This window comes from Dromiciops gliroides, chromosome X, assembly GCF_019393635.1.
Source record: "Dromiciops gliroides isolate mDroGli1 chromosome X, mDroGli1.pri, whole genome shotgun sequence".
NCBI lineage: Eukaryota > Metazoa > Chordata > Mammalia > Microbiotheria > Microbiotheriidae > Dromiciops > Dromiciops gliroides.
The window spans coordinates 31,776,713-31,800,573 of NC_057867.1; the positions used below are offsets into that span (position 1 = coordinate 31,776,713).

General features: G+C 51.1%; 2 protein-coding genes across 2 annotated transcripts in view; both read right to left on the reverse strand.

Moving 5' to 3' along the window:
• Window positions 1–63: 63 nt before the first annotated feature.
• SRPK3 (SRSF protein kinase 3) lies at window positions 64–12,522 on the reverse strand. The gene is made up of 15 exons (XM_043973595.1): window positions 11,861–12,522; window positions 11,495–11,628; window positions 10,984–11,092; window positions 10,749–10,836; window positions 10,401–10,488; window positions 10,009–10,115; window positions 8,405–8,570; window positions 8,190–8,215; window positions 4,944–5,136; window positions 4,530–4,826; window positions 4,333–4,433; window positions 1,487–1,594; window positions 1,338–1,407; window positions 1,120–1,212; window positions 64–656 (listed from the first exon to the last, which is right to left on the reverse strand). The coding sequence occupies exons 1-15, from the start codon at window positions 11,887–11,889 to the stop codon at window positions 472–474; spliced, it is 1,794 nt and encodes a 597-aa protein (XP_043829530.1). The 5' UTR covers window positions 11,890–12,522; the 3' UTR covers window positions 64–471.
• A 3,836-nt stretch (window positions 12,523–16,358) lies between these two features.
• The window catches only part of PLXNB3 (plexin B3), a 52,662-nt gene continuing 45,159 nt past the window's right edge, over window positions 16,359–23,861 (reverse strand). The window contains exons 27-36 of the mRNA XM_043974827.1: window positions 23,467–23,782; window positions 22,684–22,787; window positions 22,470–22,563; window positions 21,426–21,592; window positions 20,705–20,865; window positions 19,752–19,899; window positions 19,370–19,434; window positions 19,129–19,204; window positions 17,858–17,932; window positions 16,359–17,333 (exon numbers count right to left, since the gene is read on the reverse strand). Of these exons, the coding sequence (XP_043830762.1) occupies window positions 17,229–17,333; window positions 17,858–17,932; window positions 19,129–19,204; window positions 19,370–19,434; window positions 19,752–19,899; window positions 20,705–20,865; window positions 21,426–21,592; window positions 22,470–22,563; window positions 22,684–22,787; window positions 23,467–23,782 (1,311 nt within the window). The 3' untranslated portion in view covers window positions 16,359–17,228. The remainder of the gene's footprint in view (window positions 17,334–17,857; window positions 17,933–19,128; window positions 19,205–19,369; window positions 19,435–19,751; window positions 19,900–20,704; window positions 20,866–21,425; window positions 21,593–22,469; window positions 22,564–22,683; window positions 22,788–23,466; window positions 23,783–23,861) is intronic.

Sequence of the window (23,861 nt, forward strand, 5' to 3'; positions counted from 1 at the left end):
ATAAGTTTCACACCAAACATGATCTTCAGTAAGAAAAACAATTTTATTGCTTCTTTTCTTCTTCTTCTTCTTTTTTTTTTTTTTTTGCCCTGAGCTGAAAATTGGGATCAGAAAGGAGGAAAACACTGGAAAACAGGTTGGAAAACAACTCTAAATCCCTCTCCAGAAATATACTGGCTAAATGGGTCCAGCATAGCACTATGGGCCTGAAAGGATGCACCAAGGTTTGGGGGGGGAGGGGGGGCGGGGGGGGGGTGTCGATTTTGGAACCCTTTCCCAGAAGCACAGGCACTGATTGTGTGGGACCAGGGACTGGGGACTGGGGACTGGGGCTGAACACACTTGAAGCGGTGCCCTGACCTCTTGAGATGGTCTCCTCCCCCATCTGGCATGGTGTCAAGGCACATTTAAAAAGCAGGCCACCCTCTACCACAGCAAACTAGGGCAGGGAGGACAGGAAGAGTCTGGGGCTTAGGAGTTAAGCCAGGGGTGCTGGAGGCACTGAGCAGCTGTGGCCCGCCTTTGGGGAATATACTCCATCATGGGCAACAGGAAGTCTGTGAACTGTGTGGCCTGCTCCAGTGACCACTCGTATTTCTCCATGAGGACTTCATACAGGCCCCAATGCTTGAGGTTTTTAATGTGACGGAGCTCACCTAGGAAGAGTGGAAGTTGGTTACCTGCTGCCATCTTCCTCCACACAAACCATCTTTGTCATCTCTGCTCCAACTGTCCCCACTGGACAAATAGGGCTCCAATGTCTTGGAGGGGACTCCCATACTCCTTGACCCCGAGCCCCCCACCCCTTCCTGCCTTTGTCTTTGTTCTTCAAGTTGTGGCGCCAATGTCAGCCCTTAGGACAGTGCTCGGCACCTAAGTTGGCATTTAGCACACACAGCTTGGTATGACCTCAGAAAGGATTCACCCACAGGAAAATGGGGGCTCCCAGAGGGGAACTGGACACTTGGGACACTCAACTACAGCTTGGCTAAAAATCCAGCCTCCAGCACTTGGCCCCAGGCAGGCAACATTACCCAGCCTGGCTAGAAATAGGTTTACAACTGGCCTAGTTTCTCATCCCCTCCTGTCTCCCAGAAGCCTTTGCAGCCTAGTATGTACCTCGTCTAGTGAAGTATTCCCGTGAATAGCGGCCAGAGAGGGCAAAGGCTGGAGGGATGTCTCCAAGGAGTTCCACAATGTGGGCGATGTGATCTGGGAGGGAAGCAAGAACTACAATAACTGCTCTTTCCCTCACTCCCACTGGATTCTCCCCTTTATCTCGTCCCCTGGGTGGGAGCAGTGAGTCCGGTAGCCCTCCCTGACTGCACTTGACCCACCTTCATCTCTTGTGTAGGTTTCTCCAGAGTGTGGCTCAAACAGGTAGTCTCCTGTGGCCAGCTCAAAAGCCTGGATGGGGATACAAAGAGAATAGGGTGAGTGGCCTCCCTAGGCCCCAGGGAAGGGTAGCCATATGTGTGGGGCCTACCATGCAGGCAGTGCTCCAGATGTCAGCAGGAGTGCCATATTCAGCTCCAATGAGCACCTCGATCGCCCGGTACTGTCTAGTCTGTATGTCCTCCGTAAAGTGCTTGTGCTATGGGAATAAGACAAAGGTTGCTGGAGACAGGGCCTGCTAGAACCAGTGTGACCAAGCTCAAGGCTAAGAACCAATCAGGCTAGTCAGCATTAACTTTTCCAGTCCTCTACCCCTACCTGCCCTTTTTTTTTTTAAATAAAATTAGTTTTATTGGTGAGGTGACATTTATACCACAATCACTTTTGCATATAGTACCCTTCTCCCATCACTCCTCCATTTTAATGATAATATAAGAACAACAATAACAATAACAACAACAATAATAATATAGTGTTAGTTATGCAAAAAGCATGCATTACACAGACCATTTATAATAATGTATTCAACCCTAGATCCTCATATCTTTCATTTACAGAATCTGTCATTTTGAGTTGAGAATGGTGATTATAATTTTAAAAAATATCCTTTAATTTTTATTTCCATTTAAATTGATATAGTCTTTTTACCAATTTCCTCAATTAGTTCCAATATTTATTCACATTGTCTCTTTATATAACTCCATGATTTCCTTTTTATCAGAATCATTTCTATTAACCTTTAGAATTCCAAGCTTAATAGTTTCTGATACCTGGGGGTTGACTTTCCCTAGAGAATTTTTGGTCATAGGATCCTGGTGTGATATTTGTACTTATTAGGAAATTTTCACCATTTTCCTATTATACATTACTCCATTAGGTTGCTGTATAAATGATATAGATATAGAAAAACATAACAGCTAGCATTATGTATATGTGTGTGTATGTATGTATGTATACATTTGTATACATATGGAGTATACATGTTTTTCATATACAAAATATATTTTAGTGATTTTACCTTAAATTAATATTTTATTACAATATTTTGAGAATAGTAAAATTAAATATTTTAAAAATATTTTCTGCCTCAGTGCCAGCAGAAACCCCTGTAATCTCCCCCTGGCGAACCAATCAGCCATCTCACCAGACTGTGAGTTTAGTTCCAGAAGACACTGGTGCTGCATTCTATTCAGAGGCTCCAGAGGCATTTCTCTGGACCAGCCTCCCTCAGGCTGCCTACCTGCCTTTTAATGACCACTACTTCCCGAGACCTCCCCACCTGATTCCATAGGTCCTGGAAGTGCTTGTGACCTTGGCTCTGAGAAAATGGTCTCCTTGGAGGGTAGGGGAGTGGGGCAGGGAGGAGGCCTTAACCTCCCCCCTCCCCTCTAGAATGCTCTGTCCACAGAGTTCTTAACCAATTTTGTCACAGGCTACTCCTCAGAATAAGATGTTTTAAAGGAATCAGCAGGATTACAAAGCAAACGAATTATATTGGAATAGTTATCAAAATACTTAAAAAAAAAATCCCAGGTGCCATGCTTGGAAGTCAGCAGGAATGAGCTGATCCAAGTACTGGGCCTCCCACTGGCTGCCACCCAGTTGCAGAAGCCCTGGCATTCTTTTTTTCTTTTTTTTGAGGGGGGGGTGGGGGTGAGGCAATGGGGGTTAAGTGACTTGCCCAGGGTCACACAGCTAGTAAGTGTCAAGTGTCTGAGGCGGGATTTGAATTCAGGTCCTCCTGAATCCAGAGCTGTGCTTTATCCACTGCACCACCTAGTTGCCCCCAGCCCTGGCATTCTTGACTTTAGTGCATGACCTAGGTTTAGGCTAGGATCATACAGCAAAGCCCCAAGATTACATCTCGAACAGAACTCCTGACTTCCTGGTCAAAGGCTGTCCACTAAGAAAAGGTGGAACAGTTAAAAGTTCTTGATGAAGTGTTTGTCATTGAGGAGGCTGTGCCTCTCAGTAGAATCAAATGGGGGAGTGAGAAAAATGATTATTAATAACCAATGATTTGGGGAGATTCAGAGTTCTCCCCTTTTTTCTAAAGTTTTTTTTTTTTAATTTAAGTTCAGTCTCTTGAAGGACATTGCTGATAATGAGATTGGACTAACTTTCTTGTCCAGTCCCCACCCAAGAGTTCTGCTCAGGCTGGGTTGGGGCAGAAATTCTTTGACTAGATTGCCCAAGACTGGGCTTAATTTAAGAAGCAGATGACTTAATCAAAATTAAGAAGCAGATGACTTAATCAAAGTTCAGGTTCAGCTTCTCATTGTAATATTCATTCTCTCATTAACTGTTAACCAATGAGGGTTGATTGCCATCCTTTGAACATTCCAAACTCTTCCAAAGGAACATGAGCCTGCTGCCATGATTGTCTTTGGTCTAAGAGAGACAGCCAAATGACTGTCCTTTAATTAATAAGGTACTAGCCTTATTAATAAGATGAATAAGGTGCAGCTAGGTGGTGCAGTGGATAAAGCAACGGCCTTGGATTCAGGAGGACCTGAGTTCAAATCCAGTCTCAGACACTTGACATCTACTAGCTGTGTGACCCTGGGCAAGTCACTTAACCCTCATTGCCCCACAAGAAAGAAAGAAAGAAAGAAAGAAAGAAAGAAAGAAAGAAAGAAAGAAAGAAAGAAAGAAAGAAAGAAAGAAAGAAAGAAAGAAAGAAAGAAAGATGATTAAATTACCCAGAAAATTTAAAAAAAAAGAAAAGGTGGAGACGGAGAACATCAAGACTATCCCAGAAACCTTTGCACATGCATGGCCCATTTTATGTGACCTTGTCTACAGCATTGGTGATGACCGGCCTGACTGCAACGTAGGGGTCAAAGAGGCCTACGGAGACCTCAGGAAGGTGAAAGGGGAGGGGGGGGAGATTCCCTGACTGCACTTGACCCACCACCATACCACCCATCACCATACCACCCAGCAAGCGTTGCCGAGATCAGCGATTTTAATCTTGATCTTGTCTGCATTCTGTGGCTCCAGAGGGTTCACCAGGAAGTCTGAGGCATTGAATGATCCTGAGTTGGGGGAAGGTAAGGAGAGAGAGATGAAAGAGGGGCTCCAGACTGGTGGAGCCTTCCTAGCCAATCCAGCCACATGCCCCCCTTACTTACTGTTGAGGGAGAAAAGTCCCCCCTTCTCCTGACGGTTCGAAAAGCCTGAGAGGGTGGAGCCCGAGGTGGGGGAGAACAGAGAGCCCGAGAATCCAGAAGTCTGCGAGTCAGGGCTGAAGCCTCGGTTGCCTGTGCGCTGTCCCCGTGGTGGGGAGGAAGAGGCCGGGGAGGCCCCTCCGTCTCCCCATGGGTGACAGCCCGAAGAGGAGGTCAGGCTCTGGGGACTGCATGCCAGGCTGCCGCCAGAGGCCTCAGCAAAGGTGGTCCCGCTGCTTTCGCCCAGCTGTGAGTTGGTGTCTGTGGGAGATAGGGGGAGCCTTGCCACCTCCTAACTGACCTCCCCCAGAGGTGCGGGATAAAGGCCAGGTGTGATGGGGGGAGGGGAGGCCCCCCTCTGCTTCCCTCCCCACTCACGTGTGGCCCCGACGGCTTCATCTGAGTCCGCGTCGGGTGGCTGCGGTGGTGGGGCCAGCAGGCCTTCCAAGCCCCTCTCACCCTCTAGGTCCTCCAGGCGCTGAAGGTCCCGAAGCCTCTCCTCTAGAAGCTGCTTCTGCCGCTTCTGCTTCCGTTTCATCTTCTTCTTCTTGTTCTTAGACAGCTTCCCATTCTATGCAAAGAGGAGGCAGGGCCCTGAGCCAGGGTGGGGAGTGGGGAAGAGAGAACCCATGTGCCTCTCCCCCTATTAATAGTTCCCAGTCAAGGAAGCCCCAGATCATCTTATCCGCCCTCAAAGTCACTAGCAAGGGCCAGAGGCCCGGGAGAGTTCAGGGTACACAGCCCTATCTGCCTCCAGTCACTCCTTTGTAAGTAATAATGGTGGTGATTATAGTGATGGCTAACATTGATATCATGCTTTCTATAGGCTAGACACTGGACCAAATGCTTTATGATGATTATCTTATTTGAGCCTTACGGCAACCCTGGGAGGTAGGTGCTATTATCATTTCTCTTTTATAGTTGAACAAACTGAGGCAGAGAGGGGCAGTGACTTACCCAGGGTCACACAGCTAGAAAAATACCTAAGGCTGGATTTGAACTCAGGTCTTCCTGACTCTAGGCCCAGCTCTCTGTGCACTGTGGTACCCCCTAGCTGCCCCTGACTGTAAAGGCCAGGAGTTGGACTACATTGCCTCTAAGATCCCTTTAAGGGCTAATTCAATCATCATACAAATTGTTAAATCAATTCCTAAACTCCCTTTCCTTCGTGGCCCAGTTCCAGCACTCCCCCCCCCATCTCCCCTTTTTTCCCCCTCAAAGCCCGTCCCCCTTTCTGGCCCTCTATTTCCTGCTCTGGGTGGGGTCTGGAGTCTCTAAGACCCTTCTAGCTCCAATTAGTACATTCCGGTCACTCCCCATTTTACAAACATCTGATTTTAGGTTGGGCCGATCCACAGGGTCCTGTGACATAAAGGCTGGTTCCCCCAACATATCCCTTCTTTTTTTGTTGTTGTTGTTGTTGTTGTTTTTTTTTTAGTGAAGCAATTGGGGTTAAGTGACTTGCCCAGGGTCACACAGCTAGTAAGGTGTTAAGTGTCTGAGGCCGGATTTGAACTCAGGTACTCCTGACTCCAGGGCCGGTGCTCTATCCACTGCGCCACCTAGCTGCCCCAACATATCCCTTCTTACAGGCTTCATTCAAAGGTATGGATAGGACCTGGCCAGGGAACCTGAGACCAAACAACTTATTCGAAAACAGATTATTGTAATGTACTCCTAAACTCTCTGAGGGCTGGGCAAGGCTCCTTCACTTTCCCACCCAGTGCTGCAGACTCTCAGGCAGTAAAGGCTGGTTGAAAGAATGATGTTCAACAAGAATTCTTTTTTTTTTTTTTTTAGTGAGGCAATTGGGGTTAAGTGACTTGCCCAGGGTCACACAGCTAGTAAGTGTTAAGTGTCTGAGGCCAGATTTGAACTCAGGTACTCCTGACTCCAGGGCCAGTGCTCTATCCACTGTGCCACTTAGCTGCCCCCAACAAGAATTCTTAAGAGTTACAATTTTTTTTAAAAAGTTACAATTTCAAAGAACTCATGATAGAAAATGTTCTCCACATCCAGAAAAAAAAGAACTGTGGACTCTGAATTCAGATTGAACCATATTGTTTCTACTTTGGGGCTGGTTTTTTCCCCCTTCTTTTTTGACATTTTTCCCTGTGTTCTGATTCTTCTTTCACAAGATGACTAATGCAGAAATATGTTCAATGTGATTATATATACATAACCTATATCAGATTGCTTTCTATCTTGGGGAGGGGAGGGAGGGAGAAAAATTTGGAACTAAAAATCCTATGAAAACAAATGTTATGGGGCAGCTAGGTGGCACAGTGGATAGAGCACCAGCCCTGGAGTCAGGAGGACCTGAGTTCAAATCCAGTCTCAGACACTTAATACTTACTAGCTGTTTGACTCTGGGCAAGTCACTTAACCCCAATTACCTCACCAAAAAAACAAAACAAAAAAAAAACCTCTTTGGGGCAGCTAGGTGGCACAGTGGATAGAGCACCAGCCCTGGAGTCAGGAGGACCTGAGTTCAAATCCAGTCTCAGACACTTAATACTTACTAGCTGTTTGACTCTGGGCAAGTCACTTAACCCCAATTACCTCACCAAAAAAAACAAAACAAAAAACAAAAACCTCTTTGGGGCAGCTAGGTGACACAGTGGATAGAGCACCAGCCCTGGAGTCAGGAGGACCTGAGTTCAAATCCAGTCTCAGACACTTAATACTTACTAGCTGTGTGACCCTGGGCAAGTCACTTAACCCCAACTGCCTCACCAAAAAAAAAAAAAAAGAAAAAGAAAACAAATGTTGAAAACTATCCTTACGTGTCACTGGAAAATAATAAAATACTTTCATTAAATTAAAAGAAAAAATAATTCTTAAGAGTTAACATTGCAGGCAGCTAGGTGGCGCAGTGGATAAAGCACCGGCCCTGGATTCGGGAGTACCTGAGTTCAAATCTGGCCTCAGACACTTGACGCTTACTAGCTATGTGACCCTGGGCAAGTCACTTAACCCCCATTGCCCCGCAAAAAAAAAAAAAAAAAGAGTTAACATTGCCTTACAATGGTCCAAGATAGTTCTAAAGGACTCATGATGGAAAATGCTCTCCAAATCCAGAAAAAAAAGAACTGTTGAATATGGATGCAGATTAAACCGTACTATTTCTATTGTTTTTGTTGTTGTTTTTCTTTTTTGAGGTTTTTCCTTTTTGCTCTGATTCTTCTCTCATAACATGTCTAATGCAGAAATATGCTTATTGTGATTGTACATATAGAACCTATATCAGATTACTTGCTGTCTTGGGGAGGGGGGGAGGGAGGGAGAAAAATTTGAAAGTAGAAATCTTATAAAAACAAATGTTGAAAACTATCTCTAAATGTAACTGGAAAACAATCAAATATTTATATGAAAAAACAATCCAACCAAGCCAAACCAAAACCTGCCTTTTGTCTGAGTTCTCAAAGTGAGGCAAATAAATGTATAAACTAGATTCATTCAACGAGGTTTCAACTAGTGCCCAGGTTCCTCCCAGGACTGGGTGGTGGAAAGGAGGGGCACTGCTCCCAGATCTTGCTTCTCTAATCCCTGCACCTTTAGTATGCCTCATGGGAGGATTGTGCATCCTAGTAAACTGGGCAGACACCAAGGGCACCAACTTACCGTGATCTGCTGGGGTGCAGAGCTCACTACAGTAGGCCAAGACCACAGGCCAGAGAGAGGAGGAGGGGGAGAGACAGAGAGAGACAGATAGAAAGTTAAGGGGCTCAGACGACAGAAGGAACTCTCAGACCCCAGGGCCAGGGGCTGGGGGCCAAGAGGGTTGGGGCTAAGGGAAGGTGCCTCCCCCACTCCCACAACCCCAGCTCAAGTGGTACCAGTGTTGCCAGAGACAGGTGGGGCCCCTGACTGCTGCCACAGCGTGGCCTCTGCTGCCAGCCTACGGATGTAGACCTCACCCACACACAGAAGAATGTTCTCCGGCTTGATGTCGGTGTGAATGATCTTACATTTGGTGTGGAGGTAATCCAGGCCCTGCAGCACCTAGTGGCAGAACCTTGGGTGATCAACGGGATTTTCCCAAGCTCGTCCCCATCCCTACCCTTCACCCCCTCTGGTGGAGAATCACAGGCTCAGAGATTTGGAGGCGGGAGGGACCTCAACCCTTCATTTTGCAGATGAATAAACTTAGGGCCCACCTGCCAACCAAATTATCAAGAGTTTATCTTATTAAGAACTAGAAGATAATAATAGAATTTGATCTAGAGTCCTGAGGTTGAAACTCAAGGGAAATGAGAGAGGGAGAGGGAGAGGGAGGGGGAGAGGGAGATGGAGGGGAAGGGGGAGAGGGAGAGGGAGGAGAGGGAGGGGAGAGGGAGGGGGAGGGGGAGAAGGAGAGGGAGGAGAGGGAGGGGAGAGGGAGGGGGAGGGGGAGAAGGAGAGGGAGGAGAGGGAGGGAGGGGGAGAAGGAGAGGGAGGGGGAGGGGAGAGGGAGAGGAAAGGGAAAAGGAGAGGAGGGGAGAGGGAGAGGGAGAAGGAGAGGGAGGGGGAAGGAGAGGGAGGAGAGAGGGAGGAGATGGAGGAGGAGAGGGAGGGGGAGGGGGAGAGGGAGAGATGAGGGCCTAGCACAATGAGATTTCAAACTACACAAATCAGAAATGATAAAAATCAACACCAATTTGATACTAAGAAAACAGAAGAGAGTCGGCAAACAGAACAGTGTAGCTGGGAGGTACACTGCAGAAGTCCAATAGAGTAACCACAAACCCATTAGAGAAACCCGAGGATACGGGATGAGAAACAGGCCTAAGGTGGTGAAGTGATTTGTTCAAGGTGACAAGCTTCAGAGTGGGAAGTCCTACCTTGGCCTTCTGACTAAAGCTACGACTGACTTCTCACCTCAGACACTTACTAGCCGTGTGCCCCAGGACAATTCACTTCACCCCAATTGCCTCAAACATCCGGGGCCATCTCCAGTCGCCCCGATGTAGATCTTGCCACTGGACCCAGATGGCTCCAGAGGAGAGAGTGAGGCTGGGGACTTTGCACAGCCCTCCCTCGCTTCAATCCAATTCAGTGCAAACCATGACATCACCCTGATGTCAGGGTCCTCTTAGAGAACGAAGGATAAACAACAATGATTGACTTCTGTATTGCCCTGGAGGCCTGGGATTATGTGAATGAGATGGAGTGATTGGCCAGGTTAACTAAGAGGCTGGAACCTGGAATCTAAGTGATTGTACCCTCACACACACACACACAACATGGTCCAAACTGGGAAGAAATCAGTAAGCAATTAGCCAACCAGGACCCTATTAGAATATCCGCTCCCTTCGGGCAGGAATAGTGTCTTTCTCTTTCTTTGTATTCCCAGTACTTTGCACCATGCCCGGCAAATAGGAAGGCTTACTAGGTGCAACTCTCAGCTAATTTCCCAGAAGCTCCCTTCCCTCCCTCCCCCCAGTTCCAAAGGTAGCCCGACCTGCCGCATGATGCTCTTCACACAGGGGAGAGGCAGGCCCTGGTAGTTAGATTTGATGATCCATTTGAGGAGCTGGTGGCCCAGAACTTCCAATACCATGCACACATCTGGCCGGCCAAAGGAGTGAAGGCATGTCGAAGGAACGGCAGACGCATGGGCATTCCCTCCCGGTGATGTGAGCACCCATGCTGGGGGGGCAGAAGAGATGGCTCCCCCGAGATGGTTTTCCAGACCCAAGGGTGCCTTCTTGGCGCCCCACCCCCTTTAATTTTCTAACAGGGCAGCAATTCAGAGGATGTAGATGCCAAAGTCTTTTCGTATTCAGAATTTTCCTCCCCAGTCCCCCTGGACACTGCCCAAACCCACAGAATTAGCCAAACCCCCAAGGATACGGACACCATTGATCCCTGAGATTCTGAAGTCATCGATGAGTTGCACCACAGTCTCTCTTTTGGGGTCACTGGGATCGCTGTCCCGGACCTGGAGGCATTTGGGGACCGATCAAGACTATGATGGAGGGGGGGTGGCGGGGGGGGGGGGTGGCGGGGAAGGTGAGGAGCAGAGGAGTCCAGGGAACCTTCTTAGAGCCTTCTATTCACCAGGGAATTTGTTCCTCCCTGCTCCCTCCCCTCCCCCCCTTCCTGGTTCTTAGTGTCTATCTGCATCCCATGAGCACAGGGCCAAGTGGGATGGGGGGGGGGGCAGGAAGACAGGGAGGCCCCAAAGCAGTGAGCCCTTACACATTTTAGCAATTTGATCTCATCCACAGCAGTTTCGGTGTAATGGACAGCACTCTTAACCACCTTCAGGGCCACAAACCGCTTCCGTCTGCAAAAGAGACCCCTGATTACCTGTCCCCGCCCATGCCAGCTTCTGGGCCCCCAAATCCAAGGGTGGGAGGGGGAAGACCACACCAATAGAATGTCTCTACCAGAGATTGGCCCAATGGGCTAGAGGAGGGTGTGTGTCACTCACTGGATATCCCAGCAGAGCCAGACAGTAGAGAAGTGACCCCACCCCAGCTTTCGAACCACGTGGTATCTTCCATTGAACAGGTCTCCGATCTTCACTGGGTAATAACCACCTGGGAGGAGAGAAGGCGGAAAGACTTCATGCCTAGATGCCCATTGGTTCGATGCCACTTCTCCAAGGCCCCCAGTCGGTCCAGGGGCCTCTGTCTGTCCGCCTCCATCCCTTACAGGCTGGCTATTTGTCCTAATCAGTGGGACCACAGTCCAATGACCCAGCAGGGCTTACTGAGCTCCCCAAGGATGGACTCTCTAGCTCCTCCCCCCAGCATAAAAAAGAATTTAGGGCGGGGGGAACACGAAGGAGCTTGGCGCTATCGGTTTTGTCCTCCCTCCTCCATGCCCATCCCTTCCCTTCGTTTCTCTTTACTCAGGCTGCCTGCCCTGGGATGGACCCTTTACTCCCACCTCCCATCCCAAGCGGGGAGGCCAAGTTGGCTTGGGCAGTCCTCCATTACCCCTGCAGTAATCGGTGGGGTCTTCTTGTTCCTCGTCATCAGAGCCTAGAAGGCCTTCCAGCACTACAGGGGGTACCACGCGACCAGCTCTCACCTCCAGGTCAGAGAACTCGTTGCCGCACACAAGATGTGAGCTTGTTGGTAGGGGTGGAGAGGGAAGGCCTCAGGTTACCCTCCGGCCTTCTTGGCTTCCCCCAGTCCTCCCTCCCATTTCCAGTCCGTCCCCCCCACCCCCATCCCCTCCTCCCCCATCCTCCACCCACCCCATCCCCATTCTCCAGGGCTGCCCAGCTCTAGTCTGGGCAGGGGGAATCCCAGGAGATCCATTTCTGGATCTGGACCCAGAGGCTTGGGGCACCCCCTTACCTGTCGCTGCTGCTGCTGCTTGAGCTCATCTCGACCTCAACACCACACTCCACCCTACCTACTCTATCCCAAGGCAGGGGATCACCAGGAAAATCTAGCTAACTGTTCCCCCAGTCCCCAACACCAAGGTCTGAAGAGCTCGGGTGTTCTGCCCTCAGTCACTTGGCCTAGCCCGTTGGAGGTAGGGGGTGGGGATGGGGTTGACGTCAATTTCTCCTTTTGGAATTTTTTTGGGAGGAGGGAGACCTTATCTCTACTGTGGGGAGAGTGGATTGAGGGGCATTTATAGCTGGGGTGATTTCACTCGGCCGGCCAGGGAAAAGGTTATAAATAGATTCTCAGCTGCTTTTAGGGAAGGGAAAGGTATGTCAGTGGAAAGGTCCCCTCCCCCTATCATCCAAAAAAGTCCAGTCTACCAACTCGCTGAGGGTCTTGGTCCTTTAACTCTTAAAGGCACATGCTCCCCAAACTCAGACTTCCCCAGGGCTGGACTGGCCGACAACATCGACCACCTGACTGTGTGTTCCAGTTCTAAAGCCTATGGTCCTCTGATCACCCTTGTAGGGGTCCATGCGTGAGCTGGTTTCTGCCTGTCTCCGCTCTCTCGACTGAAAGGGGCTCATCAGTTCCTCAGTCTGTTTCAACTTCTTGGGGGCCCTCCCCGCAAGTATGGGGGGAAAGAATGGCCGGCAGTGGACCTGCCACGCCCCCGCTTCCCCCCCACCCCACCCCGCGCCCCTCCCCGCCGCTGGAATGAATGCCTCTGAATTCCCACAATCCCCCAGGCGGGCCCTGGGGGTCTATCCTGCCTGGCCTTTCAGCCCTCGCCCCCCCCCCAACACCCCCCCCTCCGCCCCAGTCCCCGGAGTTAGATCGGCTCTGAGCTGCACCTGCTGCGCCATCACCCCCCCGCCCCGGGACAGCTTGTGCCACCCTCCCAGGGGATGTCGGGCCTCCTTCCCTGGGGGTCTGCCCCCCAGCCGGCCGCTGTGGGCACTTACTTGAACTGCACGTGCGGTTCCCTCGGCGGAGGGGGCGGCGGAGGGGGGGGCACCGGCAGGGGGGGCGGCAACGGCGGAGGCAACGGCGGGGGGGGCAGCGGGAGCGGGATCTGTTGCTGCCGCCGCTGCCGCCGCCGCTCGGGCTGCCTGGGCCGGCCCCCCCGCGATTGCGGGGCGCTACCCCCAGCGTCGCCCGCCCCGCCCCCTTCCTTCTCCTCTGGCTTCTTCTTGCTCTTCTGGCCTGAGTTGGGCGGATTAGATTCTAGGGGAGGCGGGGACGGGACGGGACGGGACGGGACCGGACGGGGCGGAGCGGGCTTGGCGCGCAGAGAGTACCCGAGAGCCGAAGCCCCGGCCGTCCCCTCAGAGCCTGCCCGCCCTTAGCATCTCCACGACGCGCCGCCCGGGACCCCGCTCCCAGCTCCCCGCTCCACCCCGGCCGGCCCCGCCCAGTCCCGGCCGCTCTCCATCCCATCCCGGACAGCTCGGGCCTGGCGCCCACCTCTCTCACGGATCATCTCGGCGGCGGCGACGTCCATCCGATCCGGGCCCGACCACACTTGAGCGAACGTGCCGGCACGCGGAAACCGGTTCCCTCGTGCCCAGATGATGTGACACCGGATCGCCTGGACGGCGGAGGCGAGGGAGAAGTGGCCCGGTTTCTGGGGGCAGGTGCCCGCGGGCGACCGCCGCGGACCTCGTAAGAGAGCCGTCGTCGATGGCTTCCAGTCACCCGCCCGACAGCTTCTCCTCTCCTCAGCGATCGCCGGGGGTAGAGCGGGCTCTTGGGTGCGGGCCTTTTATACCCCAGCCCCCCTCCCGCACCACCGACGCCCCGTGCCCAGCGTTCATTGGCCGGTGCTTGGAAACGCCCTCACAGGGCGCTTCCTACCTCTTTGCCCCGAGACTCGAGCGGGTCACACCACCCCCCCGGCCTCAGTTTCCCCATCCGAAAAAATGACTGGGCAGGACAAATGCCCCCCCATCTCTTTTTCCTGCCCACCTTGCTGCCGTTTGCTCCCCATTACCCCCGCTCAAACTCAGTTTGTTTTAGACGGGCCAGATGGCTTCCTCAGCCGCCCTTTCTCAGGCTCGACCTGCCCGGGAGGTTGCCACCTCCGTCCATTCCCACTGGCCACGCCAGCATTCCCGAGTTCAGAATGCCCTTGCTCTGCCTTTCTCGGTTGTCTTTGTACCCCGACTCCCTGGCTTTCATTCGATTAGAAATGTTCGTTGAATTACTAATGTGGAAATATGTTTAACGTGATTGTACATCTTAGATTGCTTGCCGTCTTGGGGAGGGGGGAAGGGAGGAAGGAGGGGGGAAGGGAGGGGGGAAGGGAGAAAAACTTGGAACTCGAAATCTTATAAAAACAAATGGTGAAAACTACCTTCACATGTAACTGGGGAAAAAGAAAATACTATGAAAAATGAAAAAATGTTCGTTGAGTAAATTGTATTCGGTCGAGCGTGGCTCTCATTCCTTCTAGACCTCTTCTACGCACTCCGTGACACGACCCTTCTTTCTAAGTCCTTTCTTTCCCAGCCCCTCTTCCCCACTCCCCTTATATTGGGCTGACCCAGCAGGCATTTGGCAATGGTCGGCCAGTAAACATTTATTAATCGCCTGCTGCGTACCAGGCACGGCGCCAAGCGCGGAGGTGAGAGCTAGTCTTCAAAGAGCTCACAATGTAATGGGGGGGGGGGGCAAGACAATCATACAAATGTGCTCAAACAAGCTCTGTACAGAATTGAAGGGAATAATAAGCAGAGGGAATGCAGAGGGACTCGGGAAGGCTTCCTGTAGGAGGTGGGATTTTAGTCAGGATTTAGAAGAAGCCAGGGAGGCCAGGAGTCAGAGGGGAGGAGGGGGGAGCATCTCAGGCCCGGGGGACAGCCAGAGAGAATGCCCAGAGCTGAGAGACGGAGGGCCTTGTTCATGGAGCAGCCAAGGGGCCGGGGTCACTGGGTGGAAAAACCTGTGCCAGGGAGTAACGGGGTTAGACTGGAGAGGAAGGAGGGGGCTGGTTCACAAGCTCCAAACAGCGTTTTGTATTTGATCCTGGAGACAACAGGAAGCCTCTGGAGTTTAAGAGGAGACCTAGTCGGACCCGAGTTTTATTGATTGAATGGAGGATGAAGGGAGGCAGTCAGGAGAGAAAATTTGAGAAATGTTACAAAGGAGAAATGACCGGTCTTGGCGAGTCTGCATCTGGGGGTGTGAGAGTTGAGGAGTCGAGATTAACAAATTGCAAGCCGGGGGATCTGGGAAAATGGTGTTACGAGCTGCCTCAGACTCCCTGATCTGGAGGGGAGAAGTGGACAATCTGGTCCTGTCCTTTGGCACTCCCACGCCCAGAAAACGCTCCACACAAGTCGGCTCCTTGACTGGTTTTTCACAAAGCCCTGACCGCACTCGCTCACTTTTTGCCCTAAGATGAGCCTTCCCCTATCCCTGTCTCTGGGGTTGCAAGCAAAGTAACAGACAAGAGGGGGACTAGAAGATTGGGACGGGGCGGAGGGAGGGGGGGAACGGAGCATAGGCGAAAAGGGCTTAAGTGTGAAAGATGAGTTCAGTTTTGATCATTTTGAGTTTGAGATATCTACTGGACCTCCAGCCATTTGAAATGTCTGAAAGGCAGTTAGTTGGAGGTGGGAGATTGGAGGTCAGCCGAGAGATTGGGGCCGGAGAGGGAGATTTGAGAATCATCAGCATAGCGATGGGTGTTAAATCCGTGGGAGTATGAGATCAGCAAGTGAGATAGCATAGGGGAGAAGAGAAGAGGGCCCAACAGAACCCCGAGGGACACCTATCCTGAGAGGGGGTGATCTGGAGGAGGAGACTGACAAGGAGCCTTCAGAAAGGAGGGAGAAAGGGGGGAGGGGGAGAGAGGGGAGAGAGGGGAGAGGGAAAGGGAGAGGGAAAGGGGGAGAAGGGAGAAGGAGGGAGAGGGAGGGAGAGGGGGAGGGGAGGAAGAGGGAGGGAGAGGGAGAGGGAGGGGGAGGGGGAGGAAGAAGGAGAGGGAGAAGCTGGGTGTCCCAGTGGATAAAGCACCGGCCCTGGATTCAGGAGGACCTGAGTTCAAATCCAGCCTCAGACACTTGATAGTTACTAGCTGTGTGACCCTGGGCAAGTCACTTAACCTTCATTGCCCAGAAAAAAGAGAATGTGTGTATGTGTGTGTTCGAGCGCGCGTGGGCATGGACATGCGGGCATGCGCACTCATGTGTGCAGTTTGCACTCTACAACCCTCTTCCTCCCCCCCAACAATTATGCTCCCCCACACACACCTATTGCTTCTAGGATCACTATTTCTTCTGCCAAATCGCTGTCTCCCTACCCCCACACTCTTAGGGCCCAGCAACAGACCTTTGAAAGGAGGAGAGGAGGGTCCTCCTCAGGAAATATGTTGTGAATTGCCTGTCCTCCAGACTCTCCACAAACATAAATTACCAACAAGAGAAGATTATTTTGTACTTTTTTTTAAAAGGCTTTGATCTCATTTATTTCCGAATGGAACTTTCCAGCAAGTAAATAAATACACGGGATGGGGATGGGTTGGGGGCAGGCCATCCTTTAAGTATCCCAAAAGGGGCTGGGGCTGGTGTGAATTAGGATAACCCGGGACTGCCTGAGATTAGCTATGGTCATAGTTAACAGGACTGAGTAAGAAAGGCAAAAGGGGGCAGCTAGGTAGTGCAGTGGATAAAGCACCGGCCTTGGATTCAGGTGGACCTGAGTTCAAATCCGGCCTCAGACACTTGACACTAGCTGTGTGACCCTGGGCAAGTCACTTAACCCTCATTGCCCCTCAAAACAAAAACAAAAACAATAAGAAAGGCAAAGCTTGGTGCTCCCCTTCCCCACATACCCTGGCTAATGATCCTAGTGACAGGTGAAAGGGGAAAGTCATGGGCTAGGCCAGACTGGCTTGAGTGTGAATTCCTGAATGTTTGGCTCTCCTCCCCCCTTCACTACAGAAGAGTGTCCCAGATAGGGTTTATTCTCCACTATTCCCTTCAGACTTGGGAAATAGGGTCAAACCTTGACCACTTCTCTGGGTACCGACAGTGCCCACCTAGCCTCTTGGCTCACTCTGCCCCAAACCTCTTTTGAAGGTCCTAGGGAGAGAGGCTCTAGGCCTTCTCTAGCTCCGTTGGGGGGGGGGAGGGGAGGAAGAGTCGGTAAGGACGGAGTAACCCAGTTGGGTGTCTAGGGAGGTGGGATAAAAGGCACTACTGTAAGAGAGAGGGGGCTCTGGCAGTTGGCTTTATAGTCTGGAGGTCCTGGCTGGGGCAGCTCCCACACCCCAGGTTGGTCCATTTCCTTCTCCTTGGTCCAAGATCTGGTTTCTGGGGTTGGGGCCTCACAAGTCGGTAACTTTGTTCTCCACCAGAGCAGCGATCTGTTGAAGACGGTAGGCCAGTTGCATCTTCTGGCCCAAAGGGTCCTCTTCCAGGGCGCTGATAATCTGGAAAAAGGCAGAGAGATCTGATCAGCTAGCATTGCCCTTTGGGGCTCACAGCTGCTCTGTCCCCTTCCTTTTGTGCCCCCTCCCCCAACTCTGTCTCAGCCGGACCTTAGGGACCAGAGTGCATTCTTGCCTAGGCAAGGACAAGCTCCCCTTCTGGGACCCTCCCATAGAGCTGGGGCAAACCTTCCAGAAGCAAGTTCCCCTCCCCACCCCATTGCTGCCAGCACAGCTGCTCTGAACGTGGCTGTCAGGGTCCCTTTTTCAGGGAGTTTGGCTCTAGCACTTGGGAGATGGTCTCCCTTCTGAAGGCCTTTCAAGATGTAAGGGACTGAGACAAAGCTTCGGCCCAAAGTTGGCTGGAGGAGGCTGGGAAGCTAGCCCCACTCAGCTCCCCACTCCCCCCACTTCCTCTCTAACTTTTTGAAGTGGTTGTAGATACCGAAACTTAAGGGTTCTCCTCGTCCCCTCCAAAGTTCTAGGCCCTTCTCCAGCCCCCACCCTGAAGCCCACTTGCTTCTCACCTGGTCATAATACTTGTTGATGTAATTATACAGTTCGTGCAGGGCGACCAGGCAGGTGATGTCAGAAGCATAGTTCTGGGATTGGAAGGAACACATGTAGTTGGGAGGAGTGTCAGGTCTTGGTAAAGAGGGGTCTGATGAGGTCAGAATCATCCACTTCTGGACACTAGGTCACCAACAGTCCTGTCCATTTCTCCCTTCCCTCTGCTCTCTACCCCCATACACTAAATCTGTCTTATGCCCCTGCTCCCCTCTTCTCTGTCCAGACTGGTGTCCTCATGGTCCTTTCTTATAGTCCAAGTCTCAGCCTCAGAGTCAGGAAGACCTGGGTTCATATCCTGATTCCAACATTTGTTGTGACAGCTTGGTGGAGTGAAGAGGGAACTAACTGGTCTTGGCTTCTGGAAGATCTAGGTTCCCCCTCAGACACTAGCTGTGTGACCCTGAGGAAGCTATTTAACTTCTATGTAAAATCAGGTAACTGGACCAGATGGACCCTAGCTCTAAAATCTATGATCTTCAAAGATGAAAGAATATTGTAGGGGCAGCTAGGTGGCGCTGCAGTGGATAAAGCACCAGCCCTGGATTCAGGAGGACTGGAGTTCAAATCCAACCTCAGACACTGGACACTTACTAGCTGTGTGACCCTGGGCAAGTCATTTAACCCCAATTGCCTCCCCCCTCCCCCCAAAAAAAAGAAAGAAAGAAAGAAAGAAAAAGAAAAAAAGAAAAAAAATTTGCCAAAGAAAAATCTATGCTCCTGTGATCTATGATGAATTGTCTTCAGCTATTCCCCTCCTGCCCGCCCATGCTGCCAGGATCAGCCCCTCTTCCAGGCTTCAACCCAATCCACAGGAGGACAAACATTCCCTTTTAGGAATTCAAAGCACTCACTGAAAGCCAAACTTGTTCACATCTTTTCTTGTTAGGTTTTTTTTTTTTAGTGAGGTAATTGGGGTTAAGTGACTTGCCCAGGGTCACACAGCTAGTAAGTGTTAAGTGTCTGAGGCCGGATTTGAACTCAGGTACTCCTGACTCCAGGGCCGGTGCTTTATCCACTGCACCACCTAGCTGCCCCTCTTGTTGGGTTTTTAAAAAGTTCTTTCCTGGGAGGGGTGGCCAGTCTTCCCACTCAGACCATAAGCCTTGACCTAGGCCAGAGTCTCTTGTCACTTCTGTCTCTTCCAATCATCATGGCCAAGGCCCAGTTATCCATTCAGCCTAGGACAGCTGCCCCCACTCACTTCCCCAGTCCTGACCCTGCTACTCACCCCGGATAACTCCGTCAAGGCTGAGTTCATCTCCTGATAACTGTCGGTTGTATTCTGCCGAATATCTGCATAATACCTAGGCAGCAGGGAGGTATGAAGGAAGGGTCAATCAGCCCCAGGACCAGTGGGAGCCTCGTCTGGGCCTTCCCCTCACCCCACACTTTGACCTCTGACAGAGCAGGCCCAATAGTTCCCTCTCCTCCCAGTATCCCCTGCGTGCCCTAGTCAGTCAACCACGCACTTTTCCACCATCTGCTTGTATCGAGGAATCTCCCGGGCATAGAGGAGTTTATTCACAGGGGAGTCCTACCATCCACAGAAAAAAAGAGAAAGGAATCAAGGTGAAACACTGCAGGTAAAATCGCTGCTTCCCAACCTTCCAGCCCTCTCGCCCCACCAGCCATGGTCCACAGTTCCCATTCCCAATATGTCACCATCAGTTGCTTAGTGCTTCATCCCTCACAGTATCCCTCACACTAATACATCGATCTGGGTCATCCCCCAAACCTCCCGGTCTCTCTTCCTACCTGTCTGGACCTCCCCCTCGCCCGCCCCGCCCAGATGCTACAACTATGGGTCAAAAACTCGCCTCTAGAGATGTGATTTCCCCCATCCCTCCTCACCCGGCCCACTTTGTGCTCAGAGATGGTGCAGGAGTCGATGAAGGTTTGAGCAATGACAGTAAGAATAGCATCCACATTGTCTGAGACCCGGACATCAAAGATGAACTGGGGGTTCTTCAGGGTGTTTACCCAAAAGCGCAGCAGCAGGCTGGCAGCAGGAACCCAAGGAGTAAGAATCTCTAATTACTTCAACCCACCCCGCCCCTCCCAAATTGGTCTTTCCCAGAAATAGGGACACTCATACACGGTTGGTGGATGTGAACCTGGTACAATCCTTTGGGAGAGCTACCTAGCAGTTTCTTAAACAAGAGTTTAAAAATGACATATCTGAGAATTATAAGGAAATATGGCAGAGTGAAAAAAGAGCTGAACTACAAGAACAGGATAGAAATTGGCCAACACTCTACATTTAGCCATCTCTATACAAATGGAAATGGACAAAGGTCAGAAGGGGCACAAAGTAGATCAGTTGTCATTTTTAGTGTAAATATTTCTGATTATCTGCTCATATTGGGCTTTATTCCAGGGACTATGACCAGGGATTGACAGAGCCTCTCATCAGCTCATGTGAATTACATGAATTATCATGGAAATTATAACAATATCTGTCCTTCCTAACATGGAGGTGGAAGAGATCCCTAATTCCCATTTTGGAGCCCTTAATCATGTGACTGGGGGGGGTGAGGAGGCATAGACTTTCATATTTCTAAAGTCTACTTTTTTCCAAGTCTTATCTCCTCCTCCACGACTCAGGTGTCTCCTCCCCCCTCCCCCTCCCCAGATCAAGCAGGTAACTTGGACTTGGGAGTCAGGATACTTGAGTTCTTGCTCTGATCCTATTACTTTCTGTATGACCTTGGCAAATCACCTTACTGCTCTGGGCCTCGGTTTGCCCATCTTTGAAGTGGGTGGCTTGGATTAAGGGCCTTTTTGGTAGGTTTGGAGAGGGCTACCTGTTGGTTTTCCAGATGTGCAGGGTTTCCTGGTCTTCAATGCCATATTTGTCTGCCAATTCATCCAAAAAGTCAAATAAATACTTGACCGCAATGGGCACAGGCCTGTCCACACTGAGGATGGCTTGGAAGGTATCATCTACAAACTTTTGCAGGGTGCCCTGTGTGGGAGACAGGTAAGTTCTGTTTGGCACCTTTTATTTGAATTGAATTTCTTTTCACTGAACACAAATCTCTTTTCTCTCTCCCTCTCTCCCCTTCCAGATTAGAAAAGAAAAATGAAAAACAAATCCCATCACGCAAAAGAAAGTCTCTTATTTTTGTCTCATACTTGTCAATAGATCTTGGAGCAGTGATTGAACTGGGGCCTGTTTTGCTTCACTGGTGAATTGTAGTGGAAAGACCCCTAGCCTGGGCATCACAAAGCTGGGTGATCTTGGGTTAGTTCCTTCCCCTCTCTGGGCTTGGCTTCTTCATGTATAAAAAGGGGGTTTGGAAGATGTCATTGGGGCCCCTTCCGGGCCTGACTTTCTATTGTGGCTGGGTTGGCTCACTTCTCTCATTGAGGCCGGAGCGGCCCCCCTGCTGTTTTGGCACCTTCTCTGAGGCTGCTTTTGTCCACTGATATTCCCACAGAGCAGGTAAGGTACGTTCCCTTCCACAGCGTCGTGACCCTATCCTTGGCCTTGGGCCCGCAGAGCCATGATGTGGTCCCACCCACCTTCATAGAGAGGAGGCGAGTGAGGTAGATTTCAGGGATGGCCTTGGCCCGTTCTCGCTCTCGAAGACTGCTTCTTCTCTGCTTGAGCACCTCAGGCTCCTCTGTAGACTTGACCAGATGCCACAGCCGAATGCCACTCTCATCACCGTCCTCCAACATGGGTAAGCCTGAGGGGGCACAGCCCACGTGGAGATGCCACTTCCCCCTTCCCCAGGGGAGACTGGCTATGGTGACTGGGGGCACATGAGTGGCCCGAAGGAGACAGGATGGAACTTGGGGTCCTCAACTCGGTCCAAGTCCTGCCATTTCCTGGAGAGACTTCCCCAGAATCGGGGCAATTCTTACCCCTCCTTCCTACTTGAAATTTCTCCTTTGGTTCAGCCCAGGCCAAGAGGTACTGTCTATGGATAATTAGCTAATTAGCTAATTAGCTACTTAGTCCCTAGTTCTTTTATGAGGAGAATCAACACCCAATATATGTATTTGTATGTGTATGTGTGTATACATGTATGTGTATGTGTATACGCACACATATAGGATATAGATGTGTGTATGTGTATGTGTGTGTATGTGTGTATGTGTGTATGTGTGTATGTATGTATGTATGTATGTATGTATGTATGTATGTATGTATATTCCTCCCTTCCCTTGACTTCCCTTTGGTTCAGCTGGGGAGAGTTGTGTGGGGATGACCTGGAGCCCCCGTTTCGTTTGACCCATATATCAAAAGGAGTATCTGCTCAGTTAAGCTCATAACACTCACAGACATTCAGTTTCAGAAGATAATTTTGACCCCTCCCCTTGCCCTGATGCCCCCAGCAGCCCCCCAGTTAGCATAACCCAGTCCCGAGGTAGCGCAGTGGATAAAGCACTGGCCCTGGAGTCAGGAGGACCTGAGTTCAAATCTGGCCTCAGATACTTGACACTTACTAGCTGTGTGACCCTGGGCAAGTCATTTAACCCTCATTGCCCTGAAAAAAAAAAAAGCATAACCCAGTCCCTAGAAATGCCTCCATCTGGAGCCCAACTCCATAAGCTACTTACTCTCTCCAGAGAGAAAGCTCTGATTGGGGCTTTTGGAGATGCTATTCCCGTTGTGCATTCGAGGGATGAGCCCCACAGTTGCCCCGTCTGGGACCTATGGGGAGGGAGAGGAGAACAGAACAGTTGGCAGGAGCATGGCTCCCTAGATGGGCAGGATTGGCTCTGCTCCCCCTGTTCCCTCCCCCTTCTGTCCTGGCCGTGCCCATCCCAGCACCTTGTAATGCTGCAAGGTGTTGAGTCTCTTCCATTGATTCTGGGTTACAGAGGTGAGATCCTCATCTGACAGGGTCAAGTGCCCAGCCACTCCTGAACGCCACTCTAGGGAAATAAGGGGGAAGGGGGAAGAGGGGGAGAGTCTGAGAGCTCGTCAGTGGAAAGAGACTGAGGTCACAATGGTCCTGCACCATTCATCTAACACCACTTCAAGCAAGAAGAAAATCTCCAAATTGTAGAGCCGGACATTGGGTCTTGGGTCCCTTGATCTTAGAGGTCACTTGGTCCAACCCCTTTTCTTCAGCAAGATAAAGAATTAGGACTCTTATCCCATCACTCCCTTGCTCACAAACCTTCAAAGGTTTGCCATGGTCCATCAGATACAACCCAAAGTCTTTAACCTGGCATTCAAGCCCCCCCCCCCAACCTGTTTCCACATTTCTAGACTCATTTCACACGTACTTATTTTATGTTCCATGGATCCAGGAGCATGGGGTCTGTCCCTGTACCGAGCACTGCCCCCCTCCCACCCCCAAGTCTTCTAGCCCTCCTCTCTGTCCCAGTGTTAATTATCCCGCTATGCTCAGGTCAGGTGCAGCCTTCCTCGCCTTCCCCAGGCCCCAGGGTTTCTCCCCCTCAAGCCCTTATCACAGAGCCTTTAGCTGGAGACTGTCTGAGCCACTTGGGATATTCCGTGGCCTGGCAGGCATTGCTGTAACTCGGGGTATAGAGCATCTCCAGACAGGGTGCTCTGGGAGGGTGGGGGTGGTGGAGAATGTCTCACCGAGGTCAAGGGCATGCACTGAAGGCCTCTGGGAGAAGGGCGTGCCCTTGTAGACCTGGTCCAGCACCTTCTCCTTGACCTGAGTGATGGTGTCGGTGTTGAGAACTCGGGCAGGCACGCGCTGTGGCTCACCGGTCCCAGCCCCAGGCCCTACCAGCACAGTCAGCGTTAGTGGCCAGAATTCCACATCCTCTCGAAGAAGCCGGCTGTCGTTCAAGGTCCGCTTTGCCTTGCCTGTCACCGCATCCACGGGGCCCTTGTCGACCTGGTACTTGATGGCCCGGAATAGCATGTATAAGGGCTCCCCTGCTACCTCCTAGGATCGAGAGAAGAGAGAAACATCAGTCAGCAGAACTGGGGGAACAGGGAGGCATTGGCCAGTGGGATCAGAGAGA

What these genes read in the sequence shown, in the direction of transcription:
- SRPK3 (XM_043973595.1), bottom strand. Translation starts at nt 11,889, where the DNA reads ATGAGCTCAAGCAGCAGCAGCAGCGACAG. An exon ending in TGAAGAGCATCATGCGGCAG is followed by an intron (nt 8,571 to 10,008) that starts GTCGGGCTACCT and finishes TTCTGCCACTAG; the next exon opens with GTGCTGCAGGGCCTGGATTA. An exon ending in GGGACTTTTCTCCCTCAACA is followed by an intron (nt 4,434 to 4,529) that starts GTAAGTAAGGGG and finishes CCCCCAACTCAG; the next exon opens with GATCATTCAATGCCTCAGAC.